The sequence below is a fragment of the Hyperolius riggenbachi genome, chromosome 5, assembly GCF_040937935.1.
Source record: "Hyperolius riggenbachi isolate aHypRig1 chromosome 5, aHypRig1.pri, whole genome shotgun sequence".
Classification (NCBI taxonomy): domain Eukaryota; kingdom Metazoa; phylum Chordata; class Amphibia; order Anura; family Hyperoliidae; genus Hyperolius; species Hyperolius riggenbachi.
Window position 1 is genome coordinate 321,104,282 of NC_090650.1, and position 25,111 is coordinate 321,129,392.

Below are 25,111 nucleotides of genomic sequence, written 5' to 3' on the forward strand. Positions count from 1 at the left end.
GTTAAATTTGAACCATGCAACAATGTAATATAAATCTATTTAAAAACAATGAACAGCTCTCCACCTAATGGTGGCCAACAAATAGAAAAAAAAAATGTCTCAATGAGTGCTGGAACACAAAGGGAACAAAAATCTCCTTTTTAAGTTCCTGCAGTGGAGCGCCGCTTGCTCTTCCTTTCTTCTTCATACAACAGATCAGGTTGCTCAGCCAGCAGCCAAGCTGCTCACGTATACCCCTTGTTCCTTACCTACTACCTAAAACTATAATTCGCTATCATCATGGTCAAAAATGACTTAAATTCACTATGTAGGGATATCTCTGGTCATGAGAATCATTGAGTCTGTATTAGGTGTTCTCAGAACAGATCAAATGAAAATAGAGGATTTTAGAAAGTACCGGTAGTCAGGACAACTGTACATGACAACTGGATGGATGAAAAACAAAGCAGTTGAAAGGATGAACATAACTTCATTTTGGTATTTTGGGCAGCATGATAAAGTGGCAACATTCTCACCTTGCAGCACTACAGTCCCAATTTCTATCCCTAGTCAGTATACTCTCTGCATGGAGTTTTTATGTTTTCCCCATGTTTGTGTGGCTTTTCTCTAGGCACCGCCCTTTTCTCCTGCACCCCAAAAACATACTTGCAGGTTATTTGACTTCCCTGCACTAGAAATAAATAGGGACATAGGACTAGTGAAGGGGGATAGTGAGTTCCTTGAAGTGACCTCCATTATTCGGTGCAGCAAAAAAAAGGTGGCTTTATTTAAATGCATAAAATCAAAACTGTGTTTTTGAGGAGTAGGATACATTCATTAAAATAAGCAATCGTCAGGTAAGGAATAAAGATTAAATATGAACTTGCAAATGTTTATCTATTTCAGTGGGTGATTTTCAGGCAGAGAAGAGAGTTAGTCATGCAGCAGAGCAAAAGCATCCGTGATATTATATGAGGGAAGAGAACACAGTTATGTAAATGTTCCATGACGGATGAGCGTCTCTTCACTGACAGATATCCTGTTACGCTGAGCAGGCATCTGCTATGGGTGAAGGGAAGGTTGATTCTTGTGGGCTTGTTTGTGCTCAGTCTGCAGCACGTTACAGAGTGGTCCGCCTTCCCAATCTAATTGTAGATCTAACACTATAGGCATAAGGTAGCCATACACTGATCGATTTGCCATTAGATCGACCAGCTGACAGATCCCTATATCTGATCGAATCTGATCAGAGAGGGATCGTATGGCTGCCTTTACTGCAAACAGATTGTGAATTGATTTCAGCCTGAAACCAATCACAATCTGTGGTGCTGCCGCTGCCGCCTGTCCCCCCCCCCGCGCATACATTACCTGACGCTGGCTCCCGGGCATCTTCTCCGCATCTTCTCCACGCTGCACCGGCTCCATCCCGGCGCTTCCTGTGTCACTCCGTGACCAGGAAGTTCAAATAGAGCGCCCTCTATTTGAACTTCCTGGTCACTGCAGTGACAGGAAGCGCCGGGATGGAGCAAGTGCAGCGCGGAGAAGACGCCCGGGAGCCAGCGTCAGGTAATGTATACCTGATCGGATCAGCCGCCGCTAGCGACGCGCTCCCTACCCGCGGGCAATCGAGGGTAATTTCCCGCACGGCGCAATCGACAGACCGATCCGATTTCGGGAGGAAATCGGATCGGCGGGTGCGTTTAGCGCGAACGATTGGCAGCAGATTCGATCCCAGGATCGAATCTGCTGTCGAAACCGCCGCGAATCGGGCCAGTGTATGGCCACCTTAAAGGTGACCAAACACTTATAGATTTGCAGCAGATTCGACCATCAGATAGATTTCTGTCAGATGCCTGTCAAGTCCAATCTGACAGGAATCTAGCTGATGTGTGCCACACACTAGGAACAGATTTCCAATAGATTTCAGAATAAAATGTATTGGAAATCGATCTAAATGCATTATTGGACCAGTAGATCCAATGCAATTCTATGGGCCATCAATCTGCTGCAGCTGCATCGATCTACTACCTACTGTAAGTGACAGCAACATAGGAGAAAAGTAATTTATGGCTCATTTTACTCTGGTAAAAACGTACTTTGTATTTGTTTATGTTTGCACATATTTTACATTTTACAATTTTTCGCAATAGTGCCCCTTTAACTTAATCAAAGAAAGACTTTTTAAGATTCTTTTGATTGGTATAGGACACCTGGGTAGTTTAAATGGGGACTGCTTGCTAATGATCTATGTTTTTGGGCATACAATTACTATTCCCCCTCCAGGCTGCCCTTGAATTGGGGGTAAGATGTAATTCAGGTGCCAACTATTACTGGTGGCTGAATTGCGTAGTTTTGAAAGCAATTTGGGCTCCATCTTTTGACGGTGCCCAAATGACTGTCTGATCTTCGTTATAGCCGTAATTCACATTACTGCCTATGGCGGCACATGGTGCGCCCAAATTTCCCTGTGCCGCTTTGCTCTGTTTCAGTTTTCAGGCTTGTTCAGCCCTGGCTGATCAGTGTGCGCTCCTGGTGGTCCTGTTCAGTAGTACTCAGATTTCTGGGACCTATGTTTTGAAATAATTTCAAAAGTTTTACAGGTCACTGTGGTAAGGACCACAGGGCTCCTCTATTGTTGGCGCCCCAAATTAATAGTTAGGTTACCAGTAGGGGGGAATAGGAAGGGAATATAACTAGATCAGGGTGCGCTGTCTTCCAGCTTCATCCTGTGCCCAAATTTCTCTCACCGCTTTTATATGTACATGGATGTGGAGGCTGCCATATTCATTTCCATATAGACAATACTAGTGGCCTGGCATCCTGCCAATCTTTCTGGCTGCAGTAGTGTGAATCGCACACCTAAAACAAGCATGTGGCTTATCCATTCAGACTTAGGTCAGAAACATCTAATCTGCATGTTTCAGAGTCTATGGCTAAAAGTAGAGACAAAGGCTCAGCAGGACAGCCAGGCAATCTGCCTTGTTTAAAAGGAAATAAATGTCAGTCTCCCTATCGCTCAGTTCAGGTGTGCTTTAAAGGAAAGCAACTGAAAGTCTCTCTATATAGCCAATGTAGTAAATCCTACTGAAGGTCTGCACACGGTTGTCCAATAATTGTATTGCCCTATTGTGTAAACTAACATCTATCCAATCGGCAACATTCGTTCCGAGACCACATAGCTCTGAGCATTAGAGGCAGAGGATCAGTAGGACTGCCAGGTAATCTGCATTGTTTAAAATGCAATCAATACTTTTCATATCTCTCTGACTTTAAGGCAAATCAGAAACCCACAAAACTACAAAAACTGTCCTTTCTGTTTTCGGTATGCAAAAGAATGTGTGTCTGTATCTTACTGTCAAATCTCTAAAGAGAACATTACTATACTTTTAGAATGTGTGCTTGTCCTCCTTCTTTGCCTTTTGTGGCAGAAAATGAGTCAACACACCACTGAAGTGAAGGAGCGCGCCACCTGCTGGATATATTAGGCACAGCATTCATATTTTGTACTGTATTTCATATTTACCTGAAAAATTAAAAAGTTTGAGCTCTGAGACAGATGGACAGATTAAAATTAAAAGTTCAGACGCATTGTTTTTTCATACTGGTGCCTTATTCATTGTTGTAATATTGATTTACATTAGGCATTGTGAAACCTTGTGATAGTTTGCATGGCTGTCAGCAACGCTTTAATAGATTTTCCTCATATTTCCTGCTTTGAAGGCACTATAGAGAATATGCAATGGAGCATTGATCCAGGAGCCGACCTCTCTCAGTATAAAATGGATGTCACTGCAATGGACAGCAAGGTAAGCTTTCTGCTGGTCTAATGTAGTAGCCATTCTTTCAGCTAAATATTTAACAAATGTGATCTATGTTTAGGAGGGTAGCCAAACGAATGTGGAGGTTGATGATATGGATTACACCTATGTCAGTGACAGTGTACTATTGAAGATGAAAAACCAGGGACACCAGGACAAGAGTACATGTAAGTAATCTGCACCAAATGTTTAGATTTTAGATATGATGGATACATTGAGGCAGCTGACATACTGGTTCTCCATCCTGCAGCAGCTGAGGACAGTAAAGGCCATGACAGCTTTACAGAACTCTTTGACAAGACTGATTATGAGGAATATGTGTCCTATGCTGAGGAGCCCAGCCCTTCCCAGAGACTGGACTTTGAAGGAGGTGGTGATGGTTCTCCCCTGCAAAACAAGAGGTCTCCAAATGAAAAAGGTCAGCAGTAGACTAGGAATGTCTCATAGCAGTTAAGGCATAAAAAAATCAGCATTACATTGCATAATGAGGCACCTCTTCTTCTATCAGAGTGCCATCGTCTATACTTAAAGTGAACCCGAGGTGAGTGAGATATGGAGCTGACATATTTCTTTTTAAGTAATACCAGTTGCTTGGCTGCCTGCTGATTCTCTGCCTCTAATATTTTCAGCCATAGACTCTGAACAAGCAGGCAGCAAATCAGGTGTTTTTGACATTGTCAGAACTGACAAGATTACCTGCATACTTGTTTCTGATGTTATTCAGACACTACTGCAGCCAAATAGATCAGCAGGGCTGCCAGGCAACTAGCATTGTTTAAAAGGAAATACATATGGCAGCCTCCATATCGGTCTCACCTTGGGTTTACTTTAAAGGAAAGCAAATGGGTGTGTCGCTATATAACACACTATATAGAGTAAGAATATTCAAAAATACAAAAAAAAAAGTTCCTCAACTCATGAGGGTCTCTACATAAGCCATATAGTAAATCCCAGTGCAGTTATGCACACTGTTGTCCAGGAACCAATAGTTTAATGCTCCATCGTGTAAGCAATCATCTCTATCCAATCAGCAATGTTCATTTCGGGACCACATAGGGTTCATCAAACTCCATTATAATACAAATAGGCTTGCTCCTTCTTAACTTGTGGTGCCCACAATTGTGGCAATCCAAAGGGTGTTTTTGTTTAGTTTTTTTGTAATTCCATCATTGCAAATCACAATCTTTCTATTTAATTGTGTTTTTGTATATTTTTAAACGACTTCAATATTCTACTTTAAAAACAAAAGTAGGTGAAAGGGATAATACCCATCTATAGCTAGCAGTTGTGTTGAAGGGGGTTGCAATTCCATCAATTACAAATTATGATCTTTCTATTTAATAATGTTTTTCATATATTTTCAATATTATATCTTATATTGGGGACTTCGGTGTGAAACCCTGACTATAAACAGTTAGAACTTTAAAGGAAACCTGTAGGGGGGCGGGGGGAAATGAGTTGGTTTCAGACTTTAAAGTCTGAAATTCCAGAAGTGAACTGGAGGTGGGGCCGTAGCATCGATGAGTGGCTGCGCGGGCACAGAACGTCTGCAGGAGACCATTAGAAGCCCCGGGTAAGTTCAACTCATTTTCCCCTGACACCCCCCCCCCTACAGTATTCCTTTAAGTGTCTGCTGAGGACAAGAATTTGCAACCATCAGCCAGGGCATATCGGTACATAACAAATGAAAGGTTAATGATTGGTTTGCACTTTTGTAGTCACGTGCTGCTTACACAGCAGAAACATATTTGTAATAAATGCAGGGCAGTATTTATTTAAATGTCCCATTTAAAGTGAGTGCAGATAACTGCAGTAGGCCAACCACTAACTTACAATTTTGTTGATACTTAGGTAGCACCACTATATTTTGATATGATCCATCATAGATGTCTGCTGGGTTGCTTATTTCTAATATCAGGAAGACGGGGAGGGATTAAAGAGAAACCATGACCAAGAATTGAACTTCATCCCAATCAGTAGCTGATACCTTCTTTTTACATGAGAAATGTATTCCTTTTCACAAACTGATAATCAGGGGGCTCTGTATGGCTGATTTTGTGGTGAAACCCCTCCCCCAAATGATGTCAGTGCCTCACAGCACTGAGGTACTGATATCACACTGTGGGAGCCTTGTTGCATTGTGGGAAATAACAGCTGTTTGCAACTGCCAAAAAAGTAAGCATCATTTTTTCCAGTGATAAATGTCAGAATGTAAATCAGGGAGAGTAAAGATTTTACAATGGGCACGCTGACTAAATCATTTATACATAATTTTGTAAAAATGAAGCACTTTTTATTGCATTATTTTCACTGGAGTTCCTCTTTAAAGCGGACCCAAACAAAAAAATGTTTTTAATTAAAAATATTTAGTTGCACCACTCGGAAACATACAAAGATAAATAAATACTCCTTCAAGCCTATGAGCATTTCAGTGCATGCTTTTCACCCTTCTCTTTTCATAACTAGGATTATACTGGGGGCAGCCATTAGCAATTCCTCCATTGCCGGACACCACCTACTTCACCAGTTTGCCGGATTTTGTCCCGGCAATTTGAAAGGAAGGGAGGGGCTCCTCCAATAAATGTAAAATAGTTTATATTTGTCATCATGCAGCTGAAAAAAGGCTGCTATTTATTATTATAATTTAGAAAATAGATTTTATTTCTGAAATCTTGTATTTTTAATTTGGGTCCACTTTAAAGAGACACTGAATCGAGAATAATTCTCGCTTCAGAGCTCATAGTTAGCTGCTAAAACGCCGCTATCCCGCGGCTAAACTGGGGTCCCTTCACCCCCAACCCCCGCGCAAAATCAACGACCCAATTGGTCGTAGATTTTGCTGCTCCTAGAGGCAGGGCTAACGGCTGCAACCCTGCCTCTAGTCGTGTCTATCAGCGGCGCATCGTTGCCTCTCCCCCGCCCCTCTCAGTGAAGGAAGACTGAGAGGGGCGGGGGAGAGGCGGAGATACGCGCTGACAGATGCCACGCGGTTAGCCCTGCCCCAACCAGGAAGAGATCCCCCGCTGAACCGGGGGGATTGCAGGGGGTCAGGGACCCCCCATTTAGCCGCGCGATGGCGGCAGTTTAGCAGGGGCACACATGCCCCTGCTAACTATGAGCTCTGAAGCGAGATTTATTCTCGCTTCAGAGTCTCTTTAAGGAAATGCTCTGCAAATGCAAAATAGACTCATCCAAGTGGAACGTGTGAGCTCCATTACTAATTTTCTTGCAGTAAATTAAAGAGAACCCGAGGTGGGTTTGAAGAATGTTATCTGCATACTGAGGCTGGATCTGCCTATACAGCCCAGCCTCTGTTGGTCTCCCAAACCCCCCTAAGGTCGCCCCTGCACTCTGCAATCAGACATAAATCACAGCCCTGCTGTGCTGGCTGTGTTTACATCTGTAGTGTCAGTCTGGGCTGCTCCCCCGCCTCCTGCAGAGCTCCGGTCCCTGCCCCCCTCCCTTCCCTCTAATCAGCGGGGAGGGAAGGGAGGCAGGCGGGGACCAGAGTTAAGCAGGAGGTGGGGAGAGCAGCAGACTGACACTATAGAGAAAAACACAGCCCCCGCTGCGACACGCTGTGTGTCGACAGCGAGGCTGTGATTTATGAGGGATTTCAGAGTGCAGGGGGACCTAAGGGGGGTTTGGGAGACCAACAGAGGCTGGGCTGTATAGGCAGATCCAGCCTCTGTATGCAGATAACATTCTTCAAACCGACCTCGGGTTCTCTTTAAGGTGATATAGGATTCCCATATGGTATAAAAAACTGCTTTATTAACATTGACATATACAAAATATGTTATGATTTAAAAATAAAAATAGTAATGCTGCATGTAAAAAGTTACCGATATAACTTCAGCATGTTGAAGCCAATATACGAAGTTTAGACACACTACCCAACCTCCACACTGCTTTGGGAGACCTAGGAAGTATAAATCCCCAATTGGTTGGTGTAGGCCTTCTAAAATACTTATTCTACAAGGTGACGGCTAAGATCCTTTGCTTGGCTAACAATTTGAACACCTCCTGTTAATCATAATTCCTGCTGCAGTAACATGCTGTAAAATTATATAAAAAAAAATCATTAGCAGTTTAATCTTGTTCTCAAAGATTTCCACTGAGTTGTATACAATCTTAACAACTCCTCTGTAGTTTAAATAGGAACTTTACCAAAAGACAGTAGTAGGGAGAAAAATAAATCAATACATAGTGAAGTGAAAAGTTATAAAATAAAACATGGATCAATAAATCATTGATGCTATCCATGTAATTCCTCCTCGTTGTTTGATCCTTTGTGAGTCGGTAGGCTGGCATCTTTACGCTGTCGGTCGTGACAAAAAAGGATAGCACCAACTTGCCTTCTCTATAAACACACTAACAATGTGAACACACACACACACACACACACACACACACACACACACACACACACACACACACACACACACACACACACACACACACACACACACACACACACACACACACACGCCGTTATCTCCATCAATCCAACGAGGGTTCACAGACACGAGACTGTCATGACCATGAATGACATCACACTTTGGGAGTGGTTTCGCCTCAATATCAGCCACGCAGACATCCCTGATGATCTATTCGAGAAAAGGTAAGGATTTCTTGTGGGAAAAGGGATATCTGCTACTGATTGGGATGAAGTTCAATTTTGCATAAAAGTTCATCTTTAAATGGTGACCTTGATATATGAAATAGAATATGTGGGCAGGCCAGCATACTATACAGATGTTTGTAAGATTATACAGTCGAATTGCTTCATGTGTGGCCAGCATACATGTTTATATTGCTATCAAGCAGTAAATTGTATTGTGGTTTTGTAACCTAATAAATTGCAGTTGTGTCATCAAGAAGTTTTATGTTGTACCATATGACTATTTTTTTGTTTTTTCATATAGAGAATGAAGTCAGAGTAGTGGAGTACCAGAAGCAGAAGTCCTATGTGGAGCCCTATGTGCAAAACAACGAAAGGTAACAAACTGCTTGATGAGTTTACACTTTCAACTTCCTGTATATGAAGAACGGCACGTTTTTAGATGGATCATCTCTTCTAGTAGGCTTATGCATTTTGTCAGAAAGGGCTACAATGGTATGTTCATGTTGTCTGTTCTGTATAAATACAGGGAGTACTTTGCATGTGTTATTTATGTATGTACAGTTTATAGTTTGAAATAAAGAGCCTACTAATGGTGTACACAAAATATTTTCTTGTCAGGAAAAAAACAAAAATTGCTTTTCCTCATATTGAGGTTGTGCGAAACAAGGAGGAGAGGAAGAAAATGCTTGGCCACACTTGTAAAGAATGTGAGCTGGTAGGTAAATTACTCTTTGTGAGACAGTGTGGACTGTTTATTGCTTGGGCTTACTTTTATGAAATTGTAATCTTAAAAACAGAACTCCATTCAAATAGTTTTAGTAGCATAAGAAAGAATTAGAAACACTGACTGTTCTTTATTACATGCATCCCGATTTTTGTGAGCTGTCCTGTCTGAAAACCAATAAAAATAAAACGATACAGCGTTTGAAAGAAAAAATCTCTTAATTAGCCAATTAGCCCCACACAGGGGATAAACATTGGTCTTAGCAAATCAAAGCTTTTTGAAACTGGACCATTTTACCAGTAACTATGTAAATTATCCAGTTATTTGCTAGCCCAGTTTTCATCTTCCTGGGCAAAGCTAATAACCATGTTTGAATTTCTTGCTTATCAGTAGTTTTTATCCATCTCCTCTGTTTTTTTAGATCCCATTGCATGAACGTGATTGAGCCAAAATACAGTGGGTTGCAAAAATATTCGGCCCCCTTGAAGTTTTCCACATTTTGTCATATTACTGCCACAAACATGAATCAATTTTATTGGAATTCCACGTGAAAAACCAATACAAAGTGGTGTACACATGAGAAGTGGAACGAAAATCATACATGATTCCAAACATTTTTTACAAACAAATAACTGCAAAGTGGTGTGTGCATAATTCTTCGGCCCCCTTTGATCTGAGTGCAGCCTATAGACATTGCCTGATAAGTGCTAATGACTAAATAGAGTGCATCTGTGTGTAATCTAATGTCTGTACAAATACAGCTGCTCTGTGAGGGCCTCAGAGGTTGTCTAAGAGAATATTGGGAGCAACAACACCGTGAAGTCCAAAGAACACACAAGACAGGTCAGGGATCAAGTTATTGAGAAATTTAAAGCAGGCTTAGGCTACAAAAAAGATTTCCAAAGCCTTGAACATCCCACGGAGCACTGTTCAAGCGATCATTCAGAAATGGAAGGAGTATGGCACAACTGTACACCTACTAAGACAAGGCCATCCACCTAAACTCACAGGCCGAACAAGGTGAGCGCTGATCAGAAATGCAGTCAAGAGGCCCATGGTGACTCTGGACAAGCTGCAGAGATCTACAGCTCAGGTGGGAGACTCTGTCCATAGGACAACTATTAGTCATGCACTGTACAAAGCCGGCCTTTATGGAAGAGTGGCAAGAAGAAAGGCATTGTTAACAGAAAGCATAAGAAGTCCTGTTTGGAGTTTGCCACAAGCCATGTGGGGGACACAGAAACCATGCGGAAGAAGGTGCTCTGGTCAGATGAGACCAAAATGGAACTTTTTGGCCAAAATGCAAAACGCTATGTGTGGCAGAAACTAACACTGCACATCACTCTGAACACACCATCCCCACTGTCAAATATGGTGGTGGCAGCATCATGCTCAGGAGGTGCATCTCTTCAGCAGGGACAGGGAAGCTGGTCAGAGGTGATGGGATGGATGGAGCCAAATACAGGGAAAACTTGGAAGAAAACCTCTTGGAGACTGCAAAAGACTTGAGACTGGGGCGGAGGGTCACCTTCCAGCAGGACAATGACCCTAAACATAAAGCCAGGGCAACAATGAAATGGTTTAAAACAAAACATATCTATGTGTTAGAATGGCCCAGTCAAAGTCCAGATCTCAATCCAATCGAGAATCTGTGGCAAGATCTGAAAACTGCTGTTCACAAATGCTGTCCATCTAATCTGACTGAGCTGGAGCTGTTTTGCAAAGAAGAATGGGCAAGGATTTCAGTCTCTAGATGTGCAAAGCTGGTAGAGACCTACCCTAAAAGACTGGCAGCTTTAATTGCAGCAAAAGGTGGTTCTACAAAGTATTGACTCAGGGGGCCAAATAATTACGCACACCCCACTTTGCAGTTATTTATTTGTAAAAAATGTTTGGAATTATGTATGAGTTTCGTTCCACTTCTCATGTGTACACCACTTTGTATTGGTCTTTCACGTGGAATTCCAATAAAATTGATTCATGTTTGTGGCAGTAATGTGACAAAATGTGGAAAACTTCAAGGGGGCCGAATACTTTTGCAACCCACTGTAGTTAAAAAGCATCATATTGGGTCATATTTTCTTTGTACTTTTATAGGCAAGTATTTTAGGAAGCCAACACTAAACACCAATGCAAATTACTTACTTACTTTTAGAGTCAAGTTAGTCTCCTGCCCTGGAAAAAAAAAAAAAAAGGATTCCTCAACCCATCCAATAGGCTTAGTTTAATTTTTCATAGTGGGTCACAAAACATGATCATCCCAGAATGATTACCACCAATATTTAAAAAAAAATGAGCAATACCAAGAAACAATTCCTGGCTACATTCTTTCTTGAAAGAATCAGGTTGTGTGCATATATACAGTGGAGGAAATAATTATTTGACCCCTCACTGATTTAGTAAGTTTGTCTAATGACAAAGAAATGAAAAGTCTCAGAACAGTATCATTTCAATGGTAGGTTTATTTTAACAGTGGCAGATAGCACATCAAAAGGAAAATCAAAAAAATAACCTTAATTAAAAGATAGCAACTGATTTGCATTTCATTGAGTGAAATAAGTTTTTGAACCCTCTAACAATAAAAGACTTAATACTTAGTGGAAAAACCCTTGTTTGCAAGCACAGAGGTCAAACGTTTCTTGTAATTGATGACCAAGTTTGCACACATTTTAGGAGGAATGTTGGTCCACTCCTCTTTGCAGATCATCTCTAAATCCCTAAGGTTTCGATGCTGTCTCTGTGCAACTCTGAGCTTGAGCTCCCTCCATAGGTTTTCTATTGGATTAAGGTCCGGAGACTGACTAGGCCACTCCATGACCTTAATGTGCTTCTTCTTGAGCCACTCCTTTGTTGCCTTTGCTGTATGTTTTGGGTCATTGTCGTGCTGGAACACCCATCCACGACCCATTCTCAGTTTCCTGGCAGAGGGAAGGAGGTTGTCGTTCAGGATTTCACGATACATGGCTCCGTTCATTTTCCCGTTAATGCGATTAAGTTGTCCTGTGCCCTTAGCAAAAAAACACCCCCAAAGCAAAATGTTTCCACCCCCATGCTTGACGGTGGGGACGGTGTTTTGGGGGTCATAGGCAGCATTTTTCTTCCTCCAAACACAGCGAGTTGAGTTAATGCCAAAGAGCTCTATTTTGGTCTCATCAGACCACAGCACCTTCTCCCAGTCACTCACAGAATCATTCAGGTGTTCATTGGCAAACTTCAGACGGGCCTGCACATGTGCCTTCTTGAGCAGGGGGACCTTGCGACAGTGCTGGGCTGAAATTACGCATTAGCGTAATTACGCATCGTAATTCACTACAAATGCACCGTAAGCGTTACGTGTAAGGTTACGGTATTACACGTAATTAATTACGCGTAGACCGTAGGTTACGTTATTACGCGTAACAAATTACGCGTAAGACAGTAAACTCCTATTGAAGTTACACAGTCTGCCGTAATTGCGTAATATTACGCTCCCGTATAATATAAAAAAGCCGCCGACTTTAAGGGTTAATAGCAAAGCCCCCTTAAGTGCTAAGAGCCTCAAATTTGGAGAATATATTAAGGAGATCAGAAGGAATAAGAGGAAACATTTTTTTTTCAAAAAGACCTTATAGTTTTTGAGAAAATCGATGCTAAAGTTTCAAAGGAAAAATATATACATTTAAAAACCCGCCGACTTTAACGGTTAATAGCAAAGCCTGCTTAAAATTTAGGAACACCAAATTCCCAGGGTATATTAAGGGGATCAGTGGGAATAAGAGGAAAAATTTTTTCCAAAAAGACCTTTATAGTTTTTGAGAAAATCGATTTTTAAGTTTCAAGGGCAAAAATGTCTTTTAAATGCGGAAAATGTCAGGTTTTTTTGCACAGGTAACAATAGTGTTTTATTTTCATAGATTCCCCCAAGTGGGAAGAGTTTTACTTACTTCGTTCCGAGTGTGGGAAATATTTAAAAAAAAACGACGTGGGGTCCCCCCTCCCAGATTTCTTTAACCCCTTGTCCCCCATGCAGGCTGGGATAGCCAGAATGCGGAGCACCGGCCGCGTGGGGCTCCGCACCCTGACTATACCAGCCCGCATGGTCCATGGATTGGGGGGTCTCGGAAGGGGAGGGGCAGCCAAGCTTTCCCCTCCCCCTCCGAGCCCTTGTCCAATCCAAGGACAAGGGGCTCTTCTCCACCTCCGATTGGAGGTGGAGGCCGCGATTTCCTGGGGGGGGGGGTTCATGGTGGCATCTGGGAGTCCCCTTTAAAAAGGGGTCCCCCAGATGCCCACCCCCCCTCCCAGGAGAAATGAGTATAGGGGTACTTGTACCCCTTACCCATTTCCTTTAAGAGTTAAAAGTAAATAAACACACAAACACTTAGAAAAAGTATTTTAATTGAACAAAAAACATAACCACGAAAAAAGTCCTTTAATATTCTTAATTAACCATTAATACTTACCTGTCCCTTTAAAAGCCAGTTCCCACGCAATATGCTCGGAAATTGGCTAATCAGTTACAATGTAACAAAGTTGTTACAATGTAACAACTTTGTTACTTTGTAACTCCACCGCACCCGACGTCACTCGCCGCTCACCCGCCGGCCGCCACATATACTTACGCTAAGTTCCCGCCGTCCACTCCGCCCACACCTGTCACCCATATACATGCTGGCACCCATGGGTGCCAGCATGTATATAGGTGACATGTGGGAGAGGCGGGGAGGGCAGCGAGACCCGGCGGGACTTAGCGTCCTGCACGGACCACAGAGCTCTGAGCTATATAGCTCAGAGCTCTCTAAAGCATCTTTGTATTTGGGCTCCAAGGAGCCCAATTGGTCCTTAGCAGACCAATGGGGTTCCTTCTGATTTGAAGGAACCCCATTGGTCTGCTAAGGACCAATGGGGCTCCTTGGAGCCCAAATACAAAGATGCTTTAGAGAGCTCTGAGCTATATAACTCAGAGCTCTGTCGGGTCCGTGCAGGACGCTAAGTCCCCGCCGGCTCCTGCTGCCCTCCCCGCCTCTCCCACATGTCGCCTATATACATGCTGGCACCCATGGGTGCCAGCATGTATATGGGTGACAGGTGTGAGCGGAGTGGACGGCGGGAGCCGGCGGGGACTTAGCGTAAGTGTATGCGGCGCCCGGCGGGTGAGCGGCGAGAGACGTCGGGTGCGGTGGAGTTACAAAGTAACAAAGTTGTTACATTGTAACAACTTTGTTACATTGTAACTGATTAGCCAATTTCCGAGGATATTGCGTGGGAACTGGCTTTTAAAGGGACAGGTAAGTATTAATGGTTAATTAAGAATATTAAAGGACTTTTTTCGTGGTTATGTTTTTTGTTCAATTAAAATACTTTTTCTAAGTGTTTGTGTGTTTATTTACTTTTAACTCTTAAAGGAAATGGGTAAGGGGTACAAGTACCCCTATACTCATTTCTCCTGGGAGGGGGGGTGGGCATCTGGAGGACCCCTTTTTAAAGGGGACTCCCAGATGCCACCATGAACACCCCCCCCCCCCCCCCCAGGAAATCGCGACCTCCACCTCCACCGCCCATCGGAGGTGGAGAAGAGCCCCTTGTCCTTGGATTGGACAAGGGCTCGGAGGGGGAGGGGAAAGCTTGGCTGCCCCTCCCCTTCCGAGACCCCCCCAATCCATGGACCATGCGGGCTGGTATAGTCAGGGTGCGGAGCCCCACGCGGCCGGTGCTCCGCATTCTGGCTATCCCAGCCTGCATGGGGGACAAGGGGTTAAAGAGGTCTGGGAGGAGGGACCCCACGTCGTTTTTTTTAAATATTTCCCACACTCAGAACGAAGTAAGTAAAACTCTTTCTTCTTGGGGGAATCTATGAAAATAAAACACTATTGTTACCTGTGCAAACAAAACTGACATTTTCCGCATTTAAAAGACATTTTTGCCCTTGAAACTTAAAAATCGATTTTCTCAAAAACTATAAGGTCTTTTTGAAAAAAAATGTTTCCTCTTATTCCCACTGATCCCCTTAATATACCCTGGGAATTTGGTGTTCCTACATTTTAAGCAGGCTTTGCTATTAACCGTTAAAGTCGGCGGGTTTTTAAATGTATATATTTTTCCTTTGAAACTTTAACATCGATTTTCTCAAAAACTATAAGGTCTTTTTGAAAAAAAATGTTTTCCTTATTCCTTCTGATCTCCCTAATATATTCTCCAAATTTGAGGCTCTAAGCAATTAAGGGGGCTTTGCTATTAACTCTTAAAGTCGGCGGCTACCTAACATTGATCCATGCGTCAACTTTTCCGCTTGGGAGCATGGCCTTACGCATTAATTGCTAGTAGGAAATTACGCGTAAGGCAATAACGTAACAACCTGCATTACGGTATTCTTACGCGTAATTGCGTAAGGGCTATGCGTAATTACAGACATGAACCGTAAATAAATATCTACGCCAGGGGTCTCAAACTCGCGGCCCGCGGGCCATTAGCGGCCCTCGATACAATATTTTGTGGCCCCAGGGCCCCAGAGCTTGTAGGGGCCCCCAGTGGCTACAAGAGGAAAAAAAATTTCAAATCGGCCTTATAGTTTTTGAGAAAATCGATTTTAAAGTTGCAATGGAAAAAAATACACATTTAGAAACCCGCCGACTTTAATGGTTAATAGCAAATCCACCTTAAATGCTAGAAACCCTAAATTTGCAGGATATGTTAAGGAGATCATTAGGAATAAGAGGAAAAAAAACACTTTTTCAAAAATACCTTATAGTTTTTGAGAAAATCGATTTTAAAGTTTCGAAGGAAAATAGTATACTTTTAAATGCGGTAAATGTCACTTTTAGTAGCAAGCCTAACGGTAGTGTAATTTTACATGTATCAAAAGAAAGAGCAATACATTTCCTGACAGGGTTTCCAGGGGGTCCATACGCAGCCGCAGTGCTTTGGCCAGGGATCGCTATACAGCCGCAATATGGCTGTATGAAGATTCCTGGCATTTTTTCCTATTTTCCCAATTTTTTTTTTTTATGTTTAGAGTGTGGGAATTTTTTTAAAAAATTATGTGGGGTCCCCCCTCCTGAAACTTTTTAACCCCTTGTCCCCCATGCAGGCTAGGGTAGCCAGAATGTGGAGCTCCGACCGATTAGTGCTTCACACCATGACTATACCAGCTGCAAAAAAAGGTCCCTTAATGCCGATTTTTGTTCCAGGGTATCTGTTGGGGGGGGGGGGGGGGGGCAGGTTTATTTTGCTCTGGGGCCCCATTGTTGCTTAAACCGGCCCTGCCTGCCGGCAAAAGCAAAAGAGACATGGAAGCGAACTATATTTGCCCATTTTACCTTATAGTTCGCTTCAGTGCTCCCAAGTAATCCGCCGCATCCCCGCCGCTAAACAAGGGCTGCAGACCCCCAAATCCCCCGCACAAACATCCACGACTGCGCTGAGGGGCAGAGCTTCCAGCTGTAGCCCTGCCCCTCCCGACGTCAATCGCCGAATTGATCGCCGCCTCTCCCCCGCCCCTCTCTGTGAAGGAAGAGTGAGAGGGGCGGGCAGAGGCGGCGATCCGCCGCGATTGACGTCAGGAGGGGCAGAGCTGAAGCTGAAAGCTCTGCCCCTTCCAGGAAATGCCGGCGGATTGCCCCCGGGGCGATTTGGGGGCTCTGCAGCCCTCGTTTTGCGGCGGGGACACGTGAACTCCCTTATGCAGCCCAGCCTCATCCTGACTTTGCCTCCTGCGGCCCCCGGGTAAATTGAGTTTGAGACCCCTGATCTACGCCATAAGCGTAATTCCGTAATGCGTAATAGCGTAAAATTACGCGTAATGATCCGTAAGCGTAGTTTTTACCATTACGCCCAGCACTGCCTTGCGAGCCCTGCAGGATTTTAATCCATTGCGGTGTAATGTGTTTCCAATGGTTTTCTTGGTGACTGTGGTCCCTGCTAATTTGAGGTCATTCACTAACTCCTCCCATGTAGTTCTAGGATGCTTTTTCACCTTTCTCAGAACCATTGACACCCCACGAGGTGAGATCTTGCGTGGAGCCCCAGAGCGAGGTCGATTGATGGTCATTTTGTGCTCCTTCCATTTTCGAACAATCGCACCAACAGTTGTCACCTTCTCTCCCAGCTTCTTGCTAATGGTTTTGTAGCCCATTCCAGCCTTGTGCAGGTCTACAATTTTGTCTCTGACATCCTTGGACAGCTCTTTGGTCTTTCACATGTTGGAGAGTTTGGAGTCTGCTTGATTGATTGATTCTGTGGACAGGTGTCTTTTATACAGGTGACTAGTTAAGACAGGTGTCCTTAACCTGCTGGGCGGTCTGGACGAGCTCAGCTCGTCCAGTACCACCGGAGCCTGCCGCTCAGGCCCTGCTGGGCCGATTTGGCTCAAATAAAAAGCAGCACACGCAGCCGGCACTTTGCCAGCCGCGTGTGCTGCCTGATCGCCGCCGCTCTGCGGAGATCCGCCGCGAGCAGCGGCGAAAGAGGGTCCCCCCAGCCGCCTGAGCCCAGCGTAGCTGGAACAAAAAGTTCCGGCCAGCGCTAAGGGCTGGATCGGAGGCGGCTGACGTCAGGACGTCGGCTGACGTCGATGACGTCACTCCGCTCGTCGCTATGGCGACGATGTAAGCAAAACAAGGAAGGCTGCTCATTGCGGCCTTCCTTGTTTATTCTGGGCGCCGGAGGCGATCCGAAGAACGCCTCCGGAGCGCCCTCTAGTGGGCTTTCATGCAGCCAACTTTCATTTGGCTGCATGAAATAGGTTTTTTTTAATTAAAAAAAACCCCTCCCGCAGCCTCCCTGGCGATCTTAATAGAACGCCAGGCAGGTTAATGAGGGTGACTAATTGAGTAGAAGTGTCTAACCACTCTGTGGGAGCCAGAACTCTTAATGGTTGGTAGGGGTTCAAAAACTTATTTCACTCAATGAAATGCAAATCAGTTGCTATCTTTTATTTAAGGTTATTTTTTCGATTTTCCTTTTGATGTGCTATCTGCCACTGTTAAAATAAACCTACCATTGGAATGATACTGTTCTGAGACTTTTCATTTCTTTGTCATTGGACAAACTTACAAAATCAGTGAGGGGTAATTGACATGTGTATCAGTGTGAATGCATGCATTAATTACACTGCAGTGTATATGATCAAGATACAATTTTACTATAATAGTTAATAAATTAGATTTTAAAAGATCTTTTAGCGCTGTCTTCATTACTATTTGATTACTTTTCATTTCTGGGGTGTGGGATACCCTAAATTCAGACTCAGCTGCTGATTATCAAGTTGGCACAACACTGTACATTTTTATAATTAAGATTTTGAATACTATAAGCAGATTGTGTAGGTACTACATGGGGATGGTAAATTAATGATTGGCCAATCAAAATTGAAGGTGTTTACCAGGATTAATGCCTGCTACACACCTTCAATTATGATTAGCCAGTCATTGGCCAATTTTACCACTTCCATGTAGCATGAGAGTTTACCTGCACAATCTGTTCATGGTATTCAAAATATGTTGGCCCTCCTGCTATATGGAGGTGGTAAAATTGGTTAGTGATTTGCCAATCAAAATTGGATATGTGTGTGCACCCCAAAGCCTCATCTACACGTGTAAATGAGGCGGCGATCCGGCGGCTCGATTTGCCGCCGGATCGCCTCTTCCACGTCCCCGCTCGCAGCGCGTGCGCCGGAATCAATACCCGCTCGATTCCTGCGCCGCTTATCTTCCGCTCGATTCCCTGCCATTGTCCCCTCGCGGGGAGCGAGCAGGGAATCGGCGTTGGGGAGATTCGTCCTGTCGGATCTTATCAATCGAACCGCATCAGCGGCTCGATTGATAAGGAATATCGCCGCCGCATCTATGCGTGTAGATGCGGCTTTAAGCCTGGTACACCTTTTCAATTATGATTGGCCACTCATTGATCAATTTTACCACCACCATGTAGTATGAGGGTCAACAGATATTGCATACTATAAACAGATTGTGTAGGCAAACCCATGAAGGTGGTAAAATTGGTTAGTGATTTGCCAATCATAATTGAAAGTGTATACCAGGCTTAACTACTTCCCGACCGCCGTATAGACAAATGGCGGCCGGGAAGCAGACGCCGCAAGGACCGCCGTATTGACAAATGGCGGCGGTCCTTGTTTGGGCATGGGCGGAGCGATCGCGTCATCCGTGACGCGACCCTCGCCTGTCGCCGCTCACTCGCCGCAACATCCCGCCGGCCATACGGAAGCGCCGGCGGGATGTTAACCCGACGATCGCCGCATACAAAGTGTATAATACACTTTGTAATGTTTACAAAGTGTATTATACAGGCTGCCTCCTGCCCTGGTGGTCCCAATGTCCGAGGGACCACCAGGGCAGGCTGCAGCCACCCTAGTCTGCACCAAGCACACTGATTTTCTCCCCCCCCCCCCGCCCCAGATCGCCCACAGCACCCATCAGACCCCCCCCTGCCCACCCCCCAGACCCCTGTTTGCACCCAATCACCCCCCTAATCACCCATCAATCACTCCCTGTCACTATCTGTCAATGCTATTTTTTTTTTATACCCCCCCCTGCCCCCTGCTCCCTCCTGATCACCCCCCACCCCCCAGATTCTCCCCAGACCCCCCCCCCCCCATGCACTGTATGCATCTATCCCCCCCTGATCACCTGTCAATCACCCATCAATCACCCCCTGTCACTGCCACCCATCAATCAGCCCCTAACCTGCCCCTTGCGGGCAATCTGATCACCCCCCCCCCCACACCAATAGATCGCCCGCAGATCCGACATCAGATCACCTCCCAAATCCATTGTTTACATCTATTCTCTCCTCTAAACACACACTAATTACCCATCAATCACCCCCTATCACCACCTGTCACTTTTACCTATCAGATCAGACCCTAATCTGCCCCTTGCGGGCACCCAATCACCCGCTCACACGCTCAGATTGCCCTCAGACCCCCCCTTATCAATTCACCAGTGCATTCATTACATCTGTTCTTCCCTGTAATAACCCACTGATCACCTGTCAATCACCTATCACCCATCAATCACCCCCTGTCACTGCCACCCATCAATCAGCCCCTAACCTGCCCCTTGCGGGCAATCTGATCACCCACCCACACCATTAGATCGCCCGCAAACCCGCCGTCAGATTACCTCCCAAATGTATTGTTTACATCTGTTATCTTCTCTAAACACCCACTAATTACCCATCAATCACTCATCAATCACCCCCTATCACCACCTGTCACTGTTACCTATCAGATCAGACCCTAATCTGCCCCTTGCGGGCACCCAATCACCCACCTACACGCTCAGATTACCCTCAGACCCCGCCCCTTATTAATTCGCCAGGGCATTATTTACATCTATCCTTCCCTGTAATAACCCACTGATCACCTGCCAATCACCTATCGCCCATCAATCACCCCCTGTCACCCCCTGTCACTGCCACCCAACAATCAGCCCCTAACCTGCCCCTTGCGGGCAATCTGATTACCCACCCACACCAATAGATCGCCCGCAGATCCGACATCAGATCACCACCCAAGCGCAGCGTTTACTCTCCTCTAAACACCCACTAATTACCCATCAATCACCCATCAATCACCCCCTATCACCACCTGTCACTGTTACCCATCAGATCAGACCCTAATCTGCCCCTTGCGGGCACCCAATCACCCGCCTACACGCTCAGATTGCCCTCAGACCCCCCCTTATCAATTCGCCAGTGCAATATTTACATCTGTTCTCCCCTGTAATAACCCACTGATTACCTGTCAATCACCTGTCAATCACCTATCAATCACCCATCAATCACCCCCTGTCACTGCCACCCATCAATCACCCCCTGTCACTGCCACCCATCAATCACCCGCTGTCACTGCCACCCATCAATCAGCCCCTAACCTGCCCCTCGGGCAATCTGATCACCCACCCACACCAATAGATCGCTCGCAGATCCGACGTCCGATCACCTCCCAAGTGCAGTGTTTACATCTGTTCTCTACCCTAAACACCCACTAATTACCTATCAATCACCCCCTGTCACTGCTACCTATCAGATTAGACCCCTATCTGCCCCTAGGGCACTCAATCACCCGCCCACACCCTCAGAATGCCCTCAGACCCCAGCCCTGATCACCTCGCCAGTGCATTGCTTGCATCTATTCCCCCCTCTAATCACACCTTGAGACACCCATCAATCACCTCCTGTCACCCCCTAGCACACCTACCCATCAGATCAGGCCCTAATTTGCCCCGTGTGGGCTCCTGATCACTCGGCCAAACCCTCAGATCCCCCTCAGACCCCCTTCCGATCACCTCCCCAGTGCATTGATTGCATCTATTTTCCCCTCTAACCACCCCCTGAGACACCCATCAATCACCTCCTGTCACCCCCCTAGCACTCCTATCCATCAGATCAGGCCCAATACAACCTGTCATCTAAAAGGCCACCCTGCTTATGACCGGTTCCACAAAATTCGCCCCCTCATAGACCACCTGTCATCAAAATTTGCAGATGCTTATACCCCTGAACAGTCATTTTGAGACATTTGGTTTCCAGACTACTCACGGTTTTGGGCCCGTAAAATGCCAGGGCGGTATAGGAACCCCACAAGTGTCCCCATTTTAGAAAAAAAGACACCCCAAGGTATTCTGTTAGGTGTATGACGAGTTCATAGAAGATTTTATTTTTTGTCAAAAGTTAGCGGAAATTGATTTTTATTGGTTTTTTTCCACAAAGTGTCACTTTCCGCTAACTTTTGACAAAAAAATAAAATCTTCTATGAACTCGTCATACACCTAACAGAATACCTTGGGGTGTCTTCTTTCTAAAATGGGGTCACTTGTGGGGTTCCTATACTGCCCTGGCATTTTAGGGGCCCTAAACCGCGAGGAGTAGTCTAGAAAACAAATGCCTCAAAATGACCTGTGAATAGGACGTTGGGCCCCTTAGCGCACCTAGGCTGCAAAAAAGTGTCACACATGTGGTACCGCCGTACTCAGGAAAAGTAGTATAATGTGTTTTGGGGTGTATTTTTACACATACCCATGCTGGGTGGGAGAAATTTCTATGTAAATGGACAATTGTGTGTAAAAAAAACCAAACAATTGTCATTTACAGAGATATTTCTCCCACTTAGCATGGGTATGTGTAAAAATACACCCCAAAACGCATTATACTACTTCTCCTGAGTACGGCGGTACCACATGTGTGGCACTTTTTTACACCCTAAGTACGCTAAGGGGCCCAAAGTCCAATGAGTACCTTTAGGATTTCACAGGTCATTTTGCGACATTTGGTTTCAAGACTACTCCTCACGGTTTAGGGCCCCTAAAATGCCAGGGCAGTATAGGAACCCCACAAATGACCCCATTCTAGAAAGAAGACACCCAAAGGTATTCCGTACGGAGTATGGTGAGTTCATAGAAGATTTTATTTTTTGTCACAAGTTAGCGGAAAATGACACTTTGTGAAAAAAAACTATTAAAATCAATTTCCACTAACTTGTGACAAAAAAATAAAAACTTCTATGAACTCACCATACTCCTAACGGAATACCTTGGGGTGTCTTCCTTCTAAAATGGGGTCATTAGTGGGGTTCCTATACTGCCCTGGCATTTTAGGGGCCCTAAACCGCGAGGAGTAGTCTTGAAACAAAAATGACCTGTGAAATCCTAAAGGTACTCATTGGACTTTGGGCCCCTTAGTGCAGTTAGGGTGCAAAAAAGTGCCACACATGTGGTATCGCCGTACTCGGGAGAAGTAGTATAATGTGTTTTGGGGTGTATTTTTACACATACCCATGCTGGGTGGGAGAAATACCTCTGTAAATGACAATCTTTTGATTTTTTTTACACACAATTGTCCATTTACAGAGGTATTTCTCCCACCCAGCATGGGTATGTGTAAAAATACACCCCAAAACACATTGTACTACTTCTCCCGAGTAATTTTTGAGAAATTTCGTTTCAAGACTACTCCTCACGGTTTAGGGCCCCTAAAATGCCAGGGCAGTATAGGAACCCCACAAATGACCCCATTTTAGAAAGAAGACACCCCAAGGTATTCCGTTAGTAGTATGGCGAGTTCATAGAAGATTTTATTTTTTGTCACAAGTTAGCGGAAATTGATTTTAATTGTGTTTTTTCACAAAGTGTCATTTTCCGCTAACTTTTGACAAAAAATTAAATCTTCTATGAACTCACCATACTCCTAACGGAATACCTTGGGGTGTCTTCTTTCTAAAATAGGGTCATTTGTGGGGTTCCTATACTGCCCTGGCATTTTAGGGGCCCTAAACCGTGAGGAGTAGTCTTGAAACGAAATTTCTCAAAATGACCTGTGAAATCCTAAAGGTACTCATTGGACTTTGGACCCTTTAGCGCAGTTAGGGTGCAAAAAAGTGCCACACATGTGGTATCGCCGTACTCAGGAGAAGTAGTATAATGTGTTTTGTGGTGTATTTTTACACATACCCATGCTGAGTGGGAGAAAGATCTCTGTAAATGGACAATTGTGTGTAAAAAAAATTAACAAATTGTCATTTACAGAGATATTTCTCCCACCCAGCATGGGTATGTGTAAAAATACACCCCAAAACACATTATACTACTTCTCCTGAGTACGGCAATACCACATGTGTGGCACTTTTTTGCAGCCTAACTGCGCTAAGGGGTCCAAAGTCCAATGAGCACCTTTAGGCTTTACAGGGGTGCTTACAATTTAGCACCCCCCAAAATGTCAGGACAGTAAACACACCCCACAAATGACCCCATTTTGGAAAGTAGACCCTTCAAGGTATTCAGAGAGGGGCATGGTGAGTCCGTGGCAGATTTCATTTTTTTATGTCGCAAGTTAGAAGAAATGGAAACTTTTTTTTTTTTTTTTTTTCTCACAAAGTGTCATTTTCCGCTTACTTGTGACAAAAAATAATATCTTCTATGAACTCACTATGCCTCTCAGTGAATACTTTGGGATGTCTTCTTTCCAAAATGGGGTCATTTGGGGGGTATTTATACTATCCTGGAATTCTAGCCCCTCATGAAACATGACAGGGGGTCAGAAAAGTCAGAGATGCTTAAAAATGGGAAAATTCACTTTTTGCACCAGAGTTTGTAAACGCTATAACTTTTACCCAAACCAATAAATATACACTGAATGGGTTTTTTTTTTATCAAAAACATGTTTGTCCACATTTTTCGCGCTGCATGTATACAGAAATTTTACTTTATTTGAAAAATGTCAGCACAGAAAGTTAAAAAAATCATTTTTTTGCCAAAATTCATGTCTTTTTTGATGAATATAATAAAAAGTAAAAATCGCAGGAGCAATCAAATAGCAGCAAAAGAAAGCTTTATTAGTGACAAGAAAAGGAGCCAAAATTCATTTAGGTGGTAGGTTGTATGAGCGAGCAATAAACCGTGAAAGCTGCAGTGGTCTGAATGGAAAAAAAGTGGCCGGTCCTTAAGGGGTAGAAAGCCCTAGGTCCTCAAGTGGTTAAGAGTGTGTACACACATCCAATTTTGATTGGCCAATTTTTATATTTCCATGTAGTATGAGAGCTTACCTACACTATCTGTTCATAGTATTCAGAATTTGTTGGCCCTCACACTACATGGAGATGGTAAAATTGACCAGTCATTGGTACACGCTTTCAATTATTATTGGCCAAACGCTGACTAATTTTACTACTTCCATGTAGTATGATGGTCAACAGATATTAAATACTGAGCAGATTGTGTAGATAAACCCTCACACTACATGGAGGTGGTAAAATTGGTGATTGGCCAATCCTAATTAAAAGTATGTACCAGGCTTTAGACTCGCTACAGAGCCCTGGGTGTTAACAGTAGAGGAAATTAGGGTAATCTTCCTAAATAAAACACAAACTGCAATAAGAGCTTAAAGGAATACTTAAGTCTAAAATAAAAAATTATATTTACTCACCCGGGGCATCCCTCAGCCCCCCAAAGCTGGATGGTGCCCTCGCAGCCC

The 25,111-nt window shown here is 44.2% G+C and overlaps 1 protein-coding gene across 2 annotated transcripts in view; it reads left to right on the top strand.

Annotated features, from left to right (window-relative positions):
- The window catches only part of RBBP8 (RB binding protein 8, endonuclease), a 98,507-nt gene that overhangs the window by 67,554 nt on the left and 5,842 nt on the right, over positions 1–25,111 (top strand). For both annotated transcript variants that reach the window (XM_068237251.1, XM_068237250.1), the window contains exons 14-18: positions 3,700–3,785; positions 3,859–3,964; positions 4,048–4,215; positions 8,726–8,798; positions 9,043–9,139. In XM_068237251.1, the coding sequence (XP_068093352.1) occupies positions 3,700–3,785; positions 3,859–3,964; positions 4,048–4,215; positions 8,726–8,798; positions 9,043–9,139 (530 nt within the window). The remainder of the gene's footprint in view (positions 1–3,699; positions 3,786–3,858; positions 3,965–4,047; positions 4,216–8,725; positions 8,799–9,042; positions 9,140–25,111) is intronic.